This window comes from Salarias fasciatus, chromosome 12, assembly GCF_902148845.1.
Source record: "Salarias fasciatus chromosome 12, fSalaFa1.1, whole genome shotgun sequence".
In the NCBI taxonomy this organism is placed as follows: domain Eukaryota; kingdom Metazoa; phylum Chordata; class Actinopteri; order Blenniiformes; family Blenniidae; genus Salarias; species Salarias fasciatus.
Window position 1 is genome coordinate 21,082,928 of NC_043756.1, and position 16,785 is coordinate 21,099,712.

Genomic DNA, 16,785 nt, shown 5'->3' on the forward strand with positions numbered 1-16,785 from the left:
TGTTATTTTTGCACATCCTGGTAACTTTTAGAGAGACACTGTCACTTGTCTGGGAAGCTTTTGATTGAAACTTTTATTCTTTTCACTAGCGGCAATTGAATGCAGCTTTTACAAAGCTGAATACTATGGATGTACCTTATACATACCTGTAACAACATGTAAAACATTAGGGACTAACATAATAAGTAATGGCATATCTAAACTCGAATTGGATCAGGAATGACTAAGTCCAGACAGCTGTAAACAGAACAGCTGTGTTTTCCCCCAGACACAGTTACAGATGGAGAGCAGCAATTGCCAAAAAGCACACAGTTTAGGAAAGTCCAAATTATGTAGTGGCTGTATTTTTGGCTCCTCTGGTGAGGATTGTAAGCATTGTCACCAAAGCTCACTGTAAGTCATTGTAATTGTTGTATTTAATTGTTGGGTGTTTTTTCCTGTTTGTTTAAAAATTAGTATTTTTAACTGCTGAAAGCGAGACAGGAGTACACGGGAGTGTCAATTTCTGTGCGTGTGTGTGTTCATGTGGCATTTGGCGTCTGTGATGAATATACACAGGCCAAATGTCAGGACACTTTCAGTGGATAGATGCTAGCAGTGAACTCTGCCCCCATCACCTCAATAGATTTTACTCAGAGCTCGTTTGTAGGTCAGAAGCGGCAGCCTGCCTCCACCTAATGACATGTTTCTGCACACGTTAGTGCGTCTCACTGTTTTATGTGTGCAGCTTTTCCGCATCTCAGGGCTTTTCACAAGTGTTTTTTTGCCTGTTGTGTGTAGACGTTTGTCTCAAACTAGCTCTTTCTCCAAGGCCACAAGTTTCTCCATCTCATTGGTTCAGATTTGGTTATTCATGGAAAATAAACCCAAATGTATATGAGCTGCTTCCTTGGCGTTTACCCTTATTGCAAGCACCGCTTCACTCGTTTTGATGAACTCAGTCACCCCGGGCCTCCTAATGTGCTACAAGACATTTGACCCGGGACTGCTGACCTCTGACCTCCCGACCGCAGTCTTCTTCAGCCTGAAGGATGCACTGACACACAATAGGGCTTATGTGTAGACGGTGATGCATTCCTTCGAACACCCAGACTTGCATTTGAATACACCTCTGCAGGCTAAATATCCCTTTTGAGCGCCCCCGCCCCCCAGCAGCATGCCTTCGCCCCTTGATTCCCAGGTCAGAGGGTTCAATGCATTTGACATGATCCTATGAAGAACAGCATTAGGTTTAGGATGTTTTTTTTCAGAATTTTGGAGTAGCGTTTATTTGCCGATGAAAGTTTTCAAACAGTATTCATGTTAAAATAACATTGGTTCAATTTGCGGTAGCTTTCACTCTTGATCGCAGCTTTGAAACAGGTCTGGCAGTTTTCAGTGCACGTTGTATTACGTCCTCATGGTGCATGCTGATTAAAGCTTGGATGGAAATAAATAAACAGGGTTAGTCTGGGCTTCTTCTCACCCCCAAAAACTTTGAGTCCGAAGTTGAGCTAATGTCTTATTGTATTGCTTGTGATTGATTCATGGCTTGTTTTACTTTATTGTTTCAGTAGGTTCTAATTTTGAAAGATGGTATATGTTTATATTTTAAAAGCTGATTAATGACTCTTTAGTTGGCCCTGACACTCGTGAGCCTCTTTGTACTTCTGCTCTATTTTTACATTCCTCAAGGTCTTCGTCTGGGCTTCAGTCCCCCTCTCTCTGATGGTTCCTCTTATCCTCTCTCTGTCTCTGTCCATCTGTCTCTGTGTGACTGTTGCTACCTATCAGGTGTTTCTAATTCATTATTTTGTCATCGCACCATTTCCCGGCTCGCCCAGCGTCTATCTCAATGATTTTCTTTGTTCCAATCCTCCAGATGTTATGTCGAGATTGCACCTGGCCAGCCAATGATGCGTTACCTTCTCATTACTTATTGTCAGCAATGGATTCCTCTCTTCAAGTGTGTGGATTTTAATAGGCAGTCTTGACTATGTGTTCTGTACGTAGCTCAGTTATGTGAGTAGCACACAGCTGCATGAGCAAGTCATGTGTGTTTCAGTCAGATCAGATTGTGCATGCAGAGCCCGAGCATGACCAGGAGAGCATTGTCACAAGGAGTAGTGTGAGTCTATCATAGATACTACAGTGTTCAGCAATGCAGCAAAAGAGAGTTCCTGAGATAGCAAGTCGTAGTTGGCATACACACCCAGCCGCCTGGAGCATTTCTTGGGGTGAAGCCAGAGTGTTTCTCCTCCTACCGGACCAGGCCTGAAAAGGAGGCCATGCAGGCAGTTTCTGCACAGCCAGTTTAGAACAAGGTCAGAAATCAAGTTGGACCTAGCACAGAGCCTCTGGGTCCTGCTCGTAGCTCTGATACGGGCACTGACTATAAATACTCCTGCTGACTCTTCGCCCATTCTTCCCCACCCCCAACTCACTGTTTCCAAGGAGAGGTGCTTCCTGGTGTGTTTTGAGTCAACATATAGTTCTTGTGCAACTTATATGCGTCAGGTTCTCTGTGATCTTGAAGCGTTTTCACTGCCAGAATAAGCCAGAATCATAATATTCCAAGCGAATAAGAAAACTGCATTTGTATTTAGCAGCATTTGACAATGAATAGTACCACAAAACGTACCACAGTAATTAATGACCAGTTAATTTTTTTTAATTTATTTTAACCTTCCTCTACTAACAGCATGTCAGTATGATGTTGAAAGTTTTAATGATTCACTTAATGTCTGCATATAATGTGTTATTGAATTGTGATGTGAATTAAAAAAAAAATCATTACTACTCAATTGATTTTATTTTGGGAAAACATGGATTTATTTTTATTTGCAGGTGACCGTGCAAGTTGTTTGGTTAAAAGTAAAAATGTGTGAGAAGAGGCTCTCATGGGTTTCTGCTCAATCTGTGCAGCCCTTTTTTTTCCCGAAGGGGGTGTTGTGTGACGGCACAGGGACCATATGTCATGTGAGTCATTACAGGTGACAAGGACTCCGCTCCTGACATCCATGTGAGAGTCTATGGTGTGGCAGAAAGGCATGATTAGCTGGTGATATACCATTTCATCGATAGCTGGGTGTCATTAGTTTATATTGGATATGGGGGGTGGAGGTCAAATCTGCCTCCTGCTTCTTGCCCCTCTGTGTAGATCTTCCTTTCTTTTGAAAGGTTGTATTCTTTTAACAGAGACATAAAAATGAAATCCATTTCAACATTATTTTATTCAGCCAAAGCTGTCAGTTTTGTCAGTTACACTATGAAACCATTGGTAGTAGTACAAAATGTGGTTACATTTTTCATTGCCGTCCCAGCCCCACCCTTTGTAATTGCTAATTTGTTGATGCCTTTTCCTAGTTTGCTTTTTCACATTAATTTCTTCAGGGTAAAAAGCCAATTAAAAAAGAAAAATGTGTAAAAACACAATTTGATTGAAGCACATGTTTTTATAAATGGTATAGAGACTAATGAAAATTAAAAAATAAACTTGCTTACATGCTTTTGAATAGGGTGCTTCTGTTAGATGGGGCTCATTCTCCAACACTATGAAAACCGCTGTGCTATAGTCATTGAAATCCATAGGATTATTGCAAATCCCACCGAGAAATGTCTTTTTCTGCCTTTTACACAATGATGAATCCCTCCTTTGCATATAAAAGAGTCGTCCTTGTTTCGATTCCTAGTCATTAACATGACTGATTACAATTAACCCAATTAGGTTTCACCAGCTGTTTTTCTTAATACCACACAACTCCTCCTGCCTCTTGTCTCAATTTTAAAACTCCACATGTAGTCTCTTTTCAGTCAAGTATGGGATTTAAGTGATTGCCACATCATCTGAGTCTGTGACTATGTTTTATTGGTCTTAAACTTTATTAGATCCAAGCTTTTAATGTCGAAGATATGTTTATTATTAATGGATAACATTTGACATCAGTATTGCGCTGGGCTCCTCTGCTTCAGTCCCATTGAAAATGGACACATTCATGTCAGATGATCCCCTCTCGCCTCATCTTTCATGCAGTGTCGTCATTTTTATGTACGTAATGGATCTCTTCATGCGTCACCACTGTTTCATCACACGGCATTCAGGGGAAATGCAAGCAGGTGGAGTAACCGGTTGCTGTAACATCAGACTTGGTGGGAACTAACTATATTCCTCTTTGTTACTGATTGATGTGGGTGCCAGCAGGGTGTTAAATATTTCATCCAGAGCTTAAAGTTGAAGACAGTCCCTTCAAATCTTTTGCCTGCCTCAAGTGAGCAGAAGCAAAGGTCTTCATCACAGTGAGATTTAACTCTTGGGTGACTGTACTCATCCAATAAAGGACTGCCATTTTGCTGGTGTTTATTTATTTTGGACAGGCATCTTTGCTGATATCTTCCACCCCACCACCCTCTCCCTCTCAAGCCTCTCTCTTTTAGCTCTGCCCGTCTTTCTCCCTCTTTGTAGCCAAGCACAAAGGCGCTGTTATCCTTGGGCTACTGGTTGCCACGGTGACAGCTCACTTTGCTCCCCCACCCCACCCTACATTCCCAAATTCTGGTCCAAGTGGGTTGGGAAACTGGATGTGATTCTGGGCCTCTCACCATTTAGTGCCAAGTTAGCTGGCAGACTGACTCATCCTTGTTTGATTGAAGAATATTTGCAGCTGAAGGAGGCATTTGTTGAAAAGAGAGAGAGAGAAAAAGAAATGCTGGCAGAGTCATTTCATTTGTTAGGTAATTATGGTTAATTTAAAAATTGGTTGATGGTGTGTTATTTGTTGTCCAGTAACTGATTCAAATAGTGACTCTCTTACCGTGTGGAACATAGTCTCCAGGCTGCCTTTTTAGAAATGGTTAGCTATGAGGAAGTGTGAACTGCGTGAGTGAACACATGTGCATTTCAGCTAAGTGTCTGTGTGTAGAACCGCTTGTGACGTCCTCTCTCTGCCTCCTCAGGAGTTCTGGGTGGAATGACACCGCCATGATGCCACAGCAATGCCTCAGCTCACGCCCAGGTGACCGTGGAGGGCGTGTTTGGCTCTCGGCCGATCACAGAGGGAGCCCCGACAGAGTTATCACCAACCTGGACTCAGAAATATTCACCTTCAAATAACCTCCTGCATCACTGACACTCCACTTCTGTGGTAAGTTTGGACTTTCATTATGATCATTTGTGCAGGGCACTCCTCTACAGTTGTTTTTAAGTGTGTACAGAGAACTTCATGAGTGGTGTAGGTGCAGCACATGCAAACCAAGAACATGCAATCATCAGGTTTGCTAACCTTTTCAGTACAAGTTGCATAACCTTTTAGTGTTTACTGTGAGAAAGGAGTGAAGTGTGAAGTTAGTATGAAATGAAACTATGAAACAATTACTTTCTGATGATGTTCCACTGGCGGGTATTAGCTAATGACAGCATGAAACCATGTAGATTCCATCATCATGTTGATACCAAACAAGACAAATGAAGCATTGTATCATGCCACCATTGCAAAAGCAAGCAATGCGGTTCAACGTCTTTATCCTCCCACACTTTGAAAACTTCAGTTCTTTAATTTCAGTAGCATTAAATGTGCTTTGTCGTTGAAAACTGAAAACATTTCAATGACAGTTTTGCAGGCCATACATTTATTTCTGATCAGTATAGCTGAAAGCAAGTACCAATCACTTTATCAAGTTAAATGTATATATTTTGTGCTTGTAAATTCCTGCATAAAAAACGTATTTTTATTATTGTAAATGCTCTTTCAGTTTTTTCTTGATATTATAGCACCAAAAAAATTAATGTCATATTATTCCTGTAAAACCGTTTGCTGATTTATTCTGTCACTGAGGAGAATTTTTATATTTACCCCTCTTATTTAAGATCTTGTGCAGACCTCCTTCCCCGATTACATGCCTTGGGATGTTGGCGTCATTTCGCAGCAGCTGCCATGGAGATACGCGGGTTCCTGTAGAAGGTCATTTCAGACACAGCTTTCAGATGTTGTGCCAGATTCAGCTCGTCCACGCGGACACTATTATACAAGGCCGAGCACAGAGGTAAGAGCTTAGACCTAGAATTCAGGCAATCAATTTTCATGCATTAAATTAAATTTATTCCTCATTGTGTCACTTTGACATCAAGTTGAGAGGAAGTGGTGTTGTTGTTGTTGTTGTTGTTGTTGTTGTTGTTGTTGTTGTTGTTAGTTAAATCAAATCAGTATGTCAACAAAATTGTCAGATTGCTCTCTGGGTTAAACTAGAAATATTTTGAGACAGAAAAGGTTTACTTTTGATTGTTTGCTCGTGCAACATGGTGTCACTGAATGAAGCCATAATACTGTAGCATTTTAGGTGTCAAGGTAGTGTGTCAGACTCAACAATCAGTGGACCACCACCTCTTTGAAATCATTATGAAGGAAGGAAGGAAGGAGGAGATAAAAACGAATTGTCTTTGGTTGCACTGAGCTCAATCAGTTTAACTAGGTCACTATTAATCACATACTCCGAATAAATGAAAATGCTTAATTGCTTGTAGATCATACTGTTAATTTGTATTGTCAACTTTTTTCAGCGTTCTGTAGAAAACTGGAATATTTCTATATAATGTAGATGATCAGCAGAAATGAAAACTCTAAATATCAAGAATGTCAACATAAAATGTTGTTATATCATGACTGGTTGCTTATAAATATTCAGCACTCTCAATTTTTTTTCTGTTCACTCTAAAGCAGAGCCCACGCCTCCTGTTGCTAAATGTTTGAACTTACTCTTTTTGAACTTACATGTCCTAAGTGTCATTCTGTGCTGCTCTCAGGTCCTCTGCAGCTCAGCTTCTTGAATCCAACTGACGGCATCAACACAGGAACAACGGACGGGAGGACGTCCCATCCCTGCGGAACTTTGTGCTCTGCCTCTCGGCACCTGTGTGAGGAGCTACTTCACCTTGTTGAAGCTGGATAAGACTCTGCTCCTCCAGTAACCGTAACCATGCGTCACATTCACGTCGAGTTAGCCAACAAAAAGGCTCCTCTTGAGCTTCCAGCACAGGAGGGGGATCTGCCTCCGCCCACATCCCCAACACAGGGCATAGACCCAGGGGTCAGACCCGGGACACCCAGGCATTACAGCCAGGAAGAGTTAAGGCTCCAGAAGGTCTACCAGCTCTCCATTTTCTCCCAGTTGGGAGGATTTTCTACCTCTACAGAGGCACATGGTGAAGCCCAACAGAGGCCTGTCCGGTTGGGTGTGAAAAGGGGTTTAGATGAGCCTCAGTTAACTCATAAGCGCCCCCATTTGGGGGACTCGACAGAAAAGGAGGCACTGGAGCGAGGGGTCCTGTGTGGTCCAGCCCCAGCTCAAGGTGTCGGGATGGGGCTGGCATCTGGGCCCGGAGGGCCTGGTTCAACATATTCTTGCATACCGATGGAGCACAGAGACTCCGAGGGGGGACTGTTGCCAAGGTCCCCCCCTCTCTCCCCAAACCACAACCCCTCCCGACGCCCAGCTCAGCACAATCACGACAGGCCCATTCCTGACGTATTTGCCCCCCTCTCCCCCAAGTCACCTCCAATGTGCGACCCGTACGGGCATCCCTGTGACCAAGGTCACGCCCTGGGAGGCTCTACCAGGACCGAGCAATCGAATGGCGGTCGCGCAACACTCTCACTAGGTAGCCCCGGAAACGAGAATTGTAGCAATGGTTCGTCAGGAGGCCAGCCCAGCCCGCACATTTACGAAATGCCCACGTATGAAATCCCCAACCCGGCGAGCCCCACAAGTCCTCCAGGCCCTTTCTCCCCCCCACATCATTCAGAACTGCAGGAACCAGGGGAGGCCACTGAATGGGATGCTGGACTGGAATCGTCCCCACCTGAGCGAAGTGCCACGCAGGCTGCCTCCTCCTCCTCCTCCTCACCCCATGGCCTGGCCTCCTGGGAGAAAACTCCCAGCACCAATGGCCACCGTCTACTCTCGGGAGGCCACTGGCCTGCCAAAAAGAGGCTGCTATCGCCGAGTGACACGGGGGAGTCCTGTTCAGAAGACGAGGGACCGTCTACATCTAAAAGAAGCAGGCTGTCGTTGCTGGCTCCAGGACTTGGGCCGGCTTCGTGCCGCAGCACCGATGCAAAAGCTGCTCCCTACTGGAACCACCTGCTGCCCTCTGCATGGGACAGACCTAAGGTTCGTCTACTTACATTCACCCGTCTTAAGAATTTACTTTCAATTAGCAAAAATTACTTAAATAGCTGCTTTACAAGTTGTTCAAACTGAAGTACAAGCTAACAGCTCTAATAGGATGTCATCATACATGGCTGAAAAACCCTCTTTTGTGAAGGCAACCTTGTAAAACTCTCTGATATTACAGGCAGGAAGCTGACAAAAACATTTTCAGGCCTGATTCTGTGTGCATGTAGCTAAGAACTAGCAAAGTTAGTGGTTTGGAAGATTCCATCTAAGAGTATATAACAAGTAAACATTGCTGTCAGAGAATAAAATGACAACAAACAACCTTGTTGTCACATCCACCAACCAAGGCTGGGTAGGAATCAAGCTCAAGACAATTATTTCCACATTACATTTATATTTATCTGCTGTACAGTCATTACTTTTCTGCTGTTCACGTCTAACAGTCATTACTGCTATTACGATAAAGCTTTTAGTGGCAGTCTACTTCACAGAAGTCACAAGAGGGCAGGCCCGATATGTTGCCCCATAGGTACGAACAAGAAATGAAAATATCTTACCTGCGAGTGGAGCAAGTTCAGATTAAACAGCTGCTGTGTTGAGTGATGATCCGGCTGACCGCATTCAGATCCGTAAACTTAATAAACTACCAATAAAGAGTGTCGCAAGGTGGTTGAATTGCAGTGTACATATCATGGGCACATTTGTACTCAAACACTTTGACCGTCATATTCAGAAATTATTAACAGGAAGCATCATTTCAAGGGCAACAGTGTAATAAAAATGTGTTAAGAATACTGGATGAATTTAAAAAAAAACAAGCAAATGAGGGAAATAGAAAGGAGAAAAAAAAAACCCATGGCCGACTCATTATCACACCCCACTGGAACAGGCAGAGCAGCTCCAGAATAATGCCCATTGAGGGACAGACCATTGTTCTGTTACATGGGAGTGCTGCTTCTCTCTCTCTCTGTCACACACACACACACACACACACACACACACACACACACACACACACACACAAATATACATGCATGCATACAGAAACATGTGCGTAAAACCTGCTTGAAATGGTTCTGGAAAGGCTTTGACCATTTTTTGAGCGTGGAGAGACTCCAAAGAGCTGAGAGTGTTCGAATGGTGACAGCAGGCTTGACTATTTAGATCATATGCAGGTGTGGCACCATTGTGATGATAAGTATGTGTATGAGGACAGGCAAGGGATAAATATATGTAATGTAAAAACAAAAACTGAAGCAGGAAAGAAAAGATATGTTAGGTGAGAGAGAGAAAAGAGGAAGACTTAAAGAAAATAACCAGGCCTACGCTATCAGACGTGTTACCTGAGTGAGTAATTGTTAACTAGAAACGGATGACACTTTAAAATGTCTTACGTGGATTTGACCCAGTGTGACGACGAGAAAACAAGCTGACAAAGCACGAGCTCCGTAGAGAGCCACGATGACCGAGGGTCCACTAATGATGACCAGTTAACCATGACTGAGAGGTTTGATGCTAACAAGCGGTTAGCAGTTAGTGGAGATTTGGCTCGCGATGAGGTTTCCGACAGCTGCGTGGCCTACGGGAGGAACGCAGCCTTGGACATGAAGAACACTGGCACGATCGACACAGCATCCAGTAGTCTGGCCTCAGTAAGTGGGGAAAAAAAAAAAAAAAAAAAGACACCTGAACAATACAACTTCTTAAATGGTTTTCAATCACAGAAACACAACCTAGTGGCTGAAAGTTGTAGTCAATAATATGTTTGTGTTTATCTTCAGTTTAAAAAATGCATTTTTTTTAAGGAGCTAAGTAAAATAGCAGAGAAAACTCATTGTTTTTTTCTTTCTTTTTCCAGACTGCTACAGACAACGTGAGATCAGGGAGACGACTAAAGAATGGGCTGCGACTGAAAAGGTGAGTCACCCACCATATTTGTATTCTTTGCTGTCCGGGGGGTGATTTATGAAGAAACCAAAGCCGGTTGAAGAGCATGAAAGAGGGCGTGCTGGTGTGTTTTATCCAGCATGCCTGTTTACTTTTGATTTTTGAAGGGGATAAAAGAATCATTAAAACAGAGAGTAAATAATGTAGCTAATATCAGAATTAAGATATAATACAAAAGAGAAGCGGGACAGTTACTATGTTTTATCTAAATATTTCAATGTGAAATTCTTCACTGAGTCAGTAAAATAGATTTTTAAATACATGTACATCTATTTTTTTATGGTCTTTATGTGAAACAGATTGAATCGTTGTGTGAATGGGAAAGAGAGAGACGTTTTTACACCCCCACAAAATAAATAATTCATAACAGGTGGGCATACATGGACTACGGGGTGAGGAAGAGCCCCTCCTCACACCGACCCAATCACACCCTGTGAGTGTCAGTAAGAAACAGGAGGATGAAAATAATGAAACTTACCCCGACGAGGCTAGAGCGATATATTTAACACACACACACTCACACACACATCATGAAAACATTGCAGTGTTAGTCGATTTACTTCAGAAAAGTCAACACGGGGGAGGAGGTGGGACTTTGTGGAGATTTTCTGCTCCACTAAATTAAAGGGTTTTGCGTCTGGACCCGAGTGTTCAGACACACTCAGGAGGCATGCGACATGTGGGCTAAAACAAAATTAGTGTAATCTTCACCACTAACCACCGGCCTGTTTCGTGTGTGTTTGTGGTCACATCCAGCCGACAGCTGCGCAGCGGCAGGCACACGGACACCAGTGGCCGATCAGCGCGGTCCAGTTGGCCGTCATCATCCATCAGCAGGTCGCTGCTCGGTAACTTTGAGGTACGGACTTTCACACCTTTACTGCTGGAAGGACAAGGCCCCGATATTCAAGGAAGATATACAATCCAAAATTCAAAGAGGTTGTTAACTCCAGAGTTTTTCCACATATTTTTAGCAATAACTCACAAAATACAGTATTTATATGCAGAGACAGCATAAAGACCTACATTTTGATTTATTCAGGATTTTTTAACAGTGTTTCTCAGCAGTTTTTGAGTTATAGAGTAGCTGTTTTTGTTTGGAATTCACACTGTTTATAAGCTTAAAACTGCAAATTATTGCACAGCCTTCCCCGAGATATATGAACACATAAATATGTCATGTCTGGTGTTTGGTAAATAGTGCTTGTTTCACAACTGTGTTTAACCTGGATGTGGTTTAAGATTAACGCATAAAATGTGACTTTGTGATTTTTCACAATTTAAATCACCATGTTGTTTCTAAATCTGAGTGGAAACACTGTCGTTCTGTGTTGTGCAACTCAGGAGTCCATACTGAAGGGCCGATTTTCCCCATCTGGCCGGATCGAAGGCTTCACGGCAGAGATCGGCGCCAGCGGCTCCTATTGCCCCCAGCACGTCACCCTGCCCGTGCAGGTCACGTACTACGACATCTCCGAGCACAGCGCACCCTCTCCCTTCCTGGTCAGTCTGCGTGTTTCTGTTTCTGCCAAGATATTCTGCGTTTATTAAAGCTCCTTCACCAGTAGACCAGACATACTTAGAGTGCAGTTGTGATTCGTATGCAATGAACACATTATGTGTGTGTATGTGTGTGAGGTTTTACTTTCAGCATGTTCGTCATATGGTAGATCCTGATCTATAGACGTGTAACTGTCCTGTTACACTCACGGTTGTTTACAACATCTTATTTATGATTTACTTTCAGACATTTCATTTAGTTGGAAATATATTTATTTATCTGAAATATAAATTACTGTCCTTTTTTAATCATAATATCTTGTTTAAGGGCATGGTGGTCGAAAAAACGGAAGCATCAACTCTCTCTGTTTTCTTCATAAACGGCACCCTGCATTTATCATATAAGTGTATATACGTATTTATGGACCCTAAGAATCACCATTTACATTGTAATTAAGGAACAGCATCAATAGAGAAACCCTGAGTCCTTCACTGCAGCAGAACTCCTTCACTGTATCAAGTGGAAAGCCAGCTAATGGTGTTGAATGTTTGTGCGTGAGATTGATGCCTCTGATTTAACTTGTTGAACTGATAATATTCATTTGGCATTTCACATTTGAGTCCAGTTTTGTTCCTGAGCATACATTTTTACATGGAAAGGACTGTACAAATGTGAGGATGCCATTGTTAAAGAATCTCTGCTATAAAAATGTACCAATCAAGAAGAGTCGCTGACGATGTTCACCGGGCTTCTAATGTCTTTCTCTGAACCTCACAGGGGGTGATATCCCTGGAGCCCCTGGGAAAGAAAGGATACAGCATACCCAAAGCAGGGACCATTCAAGTGGTGAGTGTGTCTCCCCACCCCTGCCCCCCGAATCTCTTGATTCCTCTCTTGATCACAACTTCATTGATTTTGATGTACAGTTTGTTATTATGAGCTTCATTTTTTTGGGCACGTTGCTGATGGTCTCTGTTTTTTTCCCCCACAGACCTTATTTAATCCCAACAAAACTGTGGTGAAGATGTTCCTGGTGACCTATAACTTTAGCGATATGCCTGTCAATCACATGACCTTCCTGCGCCACCGCATCTTCCTGGTGCCAGTGGAGGACGGGGTGGAGGGGAAAGGCGAGGCGTCTCCAGGGGCCGGAGCGCTCGACAGAAAGAAGATTCTCTGCTACCTGATACATCTCAGGTACCACTGACGTTTTGCACAGCTTTTCCTTTTCGATGCTCAGTACATGATATATATATAAATGTTTCCTAAATACCTTGATAATATATTACGTTACAAAGTTTAAAAGTATTTTTAAAATATAATCATTATTATGAGAATTATGACGGTAGTAATGGTAATAACATACAAAAATACCAAGAATTTATAAAGACATCTTTCACAGACCAAGTGCAAGTCACCTTATTTTACTGTATTTAAAAGGACTAATAACTTCGAAACAGTCTGTATATACATATATATTTTAACCCCTTCTCCAGTAGTCAATAATGAAATTTCAAAATCATTCCACCTCTTAACTTTTTATTATCTTACAGTATATGTCCTTTAATAAATCAGTAAATTAATGGTTAATGGTTTTTCACCCGTGATGAAAGAATGAAGGTCATTTTTTTCAACAACTGTAGTTTCTTTGTGAATTATATTTTGCTGTGTAATAAAAATACATTCTCGGGTGAAAAATGTCAAAGCCATGAATGTTGATTTAATCACCTGATTTACAGACATCTATTTAGTTCTTCCACCACAAGATACATTCTTGAGGTCGAGGTGCCAATCAAAACTTGGTGTATGTTTTTAGATTTGTGTGGTGTGTGATCATCATATTTTTGTGCAGATTTTCTTAAAGTCTTTTTTTTTTGTGGCTTTCAGATTCCAGAGCTCCAAATCTGGGAAGATCTACTTGCACAACGATATCCGGCTGCTATTCTCCCGTAAATCCATCGAGGTGGACACAGGGATCCCGTATGAGCTGAAATCTTTCACCGAGGTGCCAAGAAACCCTAAATACTCCCCCCGTTTGTGACCCCTGCCTGACCTTTCAAAGAACCCCCCCCCCACACAATGCCAACGCAGCCCCTCCCTGTGCTTCCTGAATGAGGGAGGGAGGGACACAGACGGGACTGCGACCATGATGGACAGGAAACTTAATGAGACTCGATGAGACACGCCACAAGCACACAAAACACACACTCGATATGATGATGGTCACGGGGAAAAAGTCCTGCTTTTCAGATGTTCAGACTCTGTCACAGTAAAAGCGTCAGTGAAAAAGGTTCAAAGTTTCAACATTTGATATTTGGTTCAAGAGGCGTCGCTGAAAGGCAACACTTTTTCTGTAGCCTCATCTTCACTGAGAGGAAAAAAAAAACAGCACATACACACACATACACACACACACACACACACAGGTGGGTGAGACCCGCGCACTTCTCATAATAAAGTCTGGCAGCAGAAGCAGTTCTGGTGGCAGCCTCATTGAGTTCAGTGTTAACATGCATGCCTTGTGACTTAAAAACACCTGAGTTTTCCTCTAGTGCCGTATCACACTGTCCTTCACTCTGCCTGCAGCTCCAACTGCCTCATCGGACCACTAATTGTAACTCTTCAACACTGTTTTTTTTTTTCCCTTTTTTTCTGTTGTTTTTATTTTTTTGGAGAGATGTGACGTTATATACACACACACACCCCGTGACGAGCAGAGACTCAAACACTCGTGAATTCAGTGGCTGGAAGAGAATCGGCCAAATCAACTGGATGGTTTATCCAAAAAACATGATTGAATAATAATTAAAAAAAAGCCACACCCTCATAATTTGACCAAACTCAGGACATCTGTTGAGAAATAAATTTCTCCTCTTCGCTCCTGTCACTCCTCATGGTACAAACCACTGTGCACGCACGTCACGAAAAACATGGGAACCCAGTTCATTTCTTCGATGTAGCCAGACTGAGGGACACTGTGCTGTTTTCTTTCTCAGAAGTTTTCTTTTTTTTTTATTAGACTCTGTTCAAAACAGTCTGTCTGAGCAGAAATTGGAAGAAAAAAAAAAAGACGAGCTGTAGTATTATTAATTTATGTTTTCGCAAATGTCTTAATAAGCAATATGCTGCACAAAGTAGAGTGTGTGTTTCAGCTGGACGAGCTTTCTCTCTGGTTACAAAGACAGCGGAGAACCGAGAGCGAGGGAAGAAGTGGGAGGGGGGGGTGGATTACAGGGGTGGGGTGGGAAGGGAGGTGGGGTATTTAAGATGAGGGGAGGAAAGTTTATGTATATTTAAAAGAATAAACTCTGCGACTGGCGAGCAAAACCCGCACGTGTGGTTTCTGACTCACAATTCATTGCTTGTATGTGCCACTGCCTGAACTGGTCATCGTGTTTTCTCTGGATACTCTGGTTTTTCCCCACAGTCCAAACAAAAATGTGTCCAGCTGCACCACTGAAACCACTCAGGTAAAAAGAGACCTGCCTTGACATTTCTGTTCAGTTTTGTAATATATTAATGTCAAACTGTGTGAAGGTCGAACTCGCTCAGTCGTAAATAAAGAATCTGTAAGGAAGTCCTCTCACTGCCTAAAATACTGAGGAATGACTGCATGTATCTATTACAAAGAGTTCTTCCAGTCGTTCCAATAGCAGGCTGTCCATGAAGTCAGAAGACTAATAAATATCTAAATCCAAGTCTAAAAAGATCCTGCGCTGTCTGCCAGTGAGATCACCCTCAGCTGTGATACCGTTCAAATGATGGCTGGACGCAGTCGGTGAAAATGTCAGCGTGGGGGATTAAAAGAACAATCGAGACCCAAAAGAGCCCATCTTTTTGGAGGGGGGGAGCCGCAGCAGCGGCTATAAATAGATCGAAACTCGCCCACCTCCTTTATCCACCAGCCCACACAAACAGTCAGTCATTTACACGCCAGCGCTGTCCCATGGTTGAGTTTCCACCGCAGCGCCAAGGCCTCAAATGGGCGTGACTAACGCCGTAAACTTTAACCGGAGGAGAGGAGGAGCAGACCCTCAGAGGACCGTGTTTACGAGTAAAGCCTGAAGGGACATTTATGGATAAAAACCCACTGCATAACGTCAGAGATGAGCCGATAGTCACTGCCCTGATAGCTTATTAAACTTCTTACATCTAACTGGCAGGACTGATTTGAATCAGCTGTGTGCAGGTTGTGATTTCCAAAAGCTGGGTGAGTCTGATTGGTAGACACATTACAGTAAGGCCAAATGCTGGTGATCTCTCTCACCAACATGCAACAGCAGGAGTTTCTTTTAGAGTTCTGTTTTAGATTCTGGGAAGTGTCTTCTGGTTTTCTATGAATTGCAAACCTAAACTTGTCAGAGCAGGGAAGCCTGTGGGCCCCCCTCGTTTGATCTGTTTACCTCCTCTCTCCCATGAGACATGCTCCTGAGAATCAGGCCTGGAAAACATTGCCCAGCTCTCAATGAGCAGTTTTTGAAACAGGAATCAATGTGTGTGTATGTATGAGCTCATGATGACCTGGGACTGAAATGTTTTTCTGACCCCTGGTGGAAAAAAATAATACTGTGGTTACTGCAAGAATGGTTCACCTGGCTAAGTAGGTTTCCAGTCATCAGCACCATCTTCGATTCTTGCTACTATCACACTAAACTCTTGTTTACTGGGAGAGGATCACCCTGAAAGTTCTTATTTCTGCTTGTTGGTAGAACACTTTTTTCAACCAGCTCTTCTGTGGCTGCTGTTGAATTTCCTCCAACAAACTGATACAATTTTAGTGGAATGAAATGCATGAATCACTCACTTTTAGACATCCTTATCGAGGGTGACTGATCTAATGCGGTCCAAACTGTTAGGGAGAGTCTAGCGTCTTCGTCCCATTTACCTCACATCTTCCCTACAGTGTCCAGTCCATTCATTTATCCATCATAAACGGTACAACCACACCGCATTGATCTTTTTTTTTTAACTTTTATTTTGTCTGTGTTGACATATTACAATATTGTCTCAGACTGTCTGACCAGTTCAGACTATATACCATTTCATTCTCTTAAATAAATGTGAAAACTTTACGATTTCTCTTGATCAACTGATCCAAATGCTTTGTATTTAAATATCTCCATCCTCTGGTGAACAGTCTCCACATGCACCAGAGATTATTCCTGCCTTGTCTTGCTCTTCATCAGTGT

General features: G+C 42.6%; 1 protein-coding gene across 2 annotated transcripts in view; it reads left to right on the forward strand.

Annotated features, from left to right (window-relative positions):
* Positions 1–14,668, forward strand: part of atosb (atos homolog b) — a 30,233-nt gene extending 15,565 nt beyond the window's left edge. For both annotated transcript variants that reach the window (XM_030104728.1, XM_030104727.1), the window contains exons 2-10: positions 4,933–5,120; positions 5,843–6,018; positions 6,776–8,142; positions 10,007–10,065; positions 10,852–10,954; positions 11,440–11,598; positions 12,374–12,442; positions 12,588–12,793; positions 13,484–14,668. In XM_030104728.1, coding sequence (XP_029960588.1) covers positions 6,949–8,142; positions 10,007–10,065; positions 10,852–10,954; positions 11,440–11,598; positions 12,374–12,442; positions 12,588–12,793; positions 13,484–13,637 — 1,944 coding nt within the window. In that variant the 5' untranslated portion in view covers positions 4,933–5,120; positions 5,843–6,018; positions 6,776–6,948 and the 3' untranslated portion in view covers positions 13,638–14,668. The remainder of the gene's footprint in view (positions 1–4,932; positions 5,121–5,842; positions 6,019–6,775; positions 8,143–10,006; positions 10,066–10,851; positions 10,955–11,439; positions 11,599–12,373; positions 12,443–12,587; positions 12,794–13,483) is intronic.
* The last annotated feature ends 2,117 nt before the right edge of the window (positions 14,669–16,785 follow it).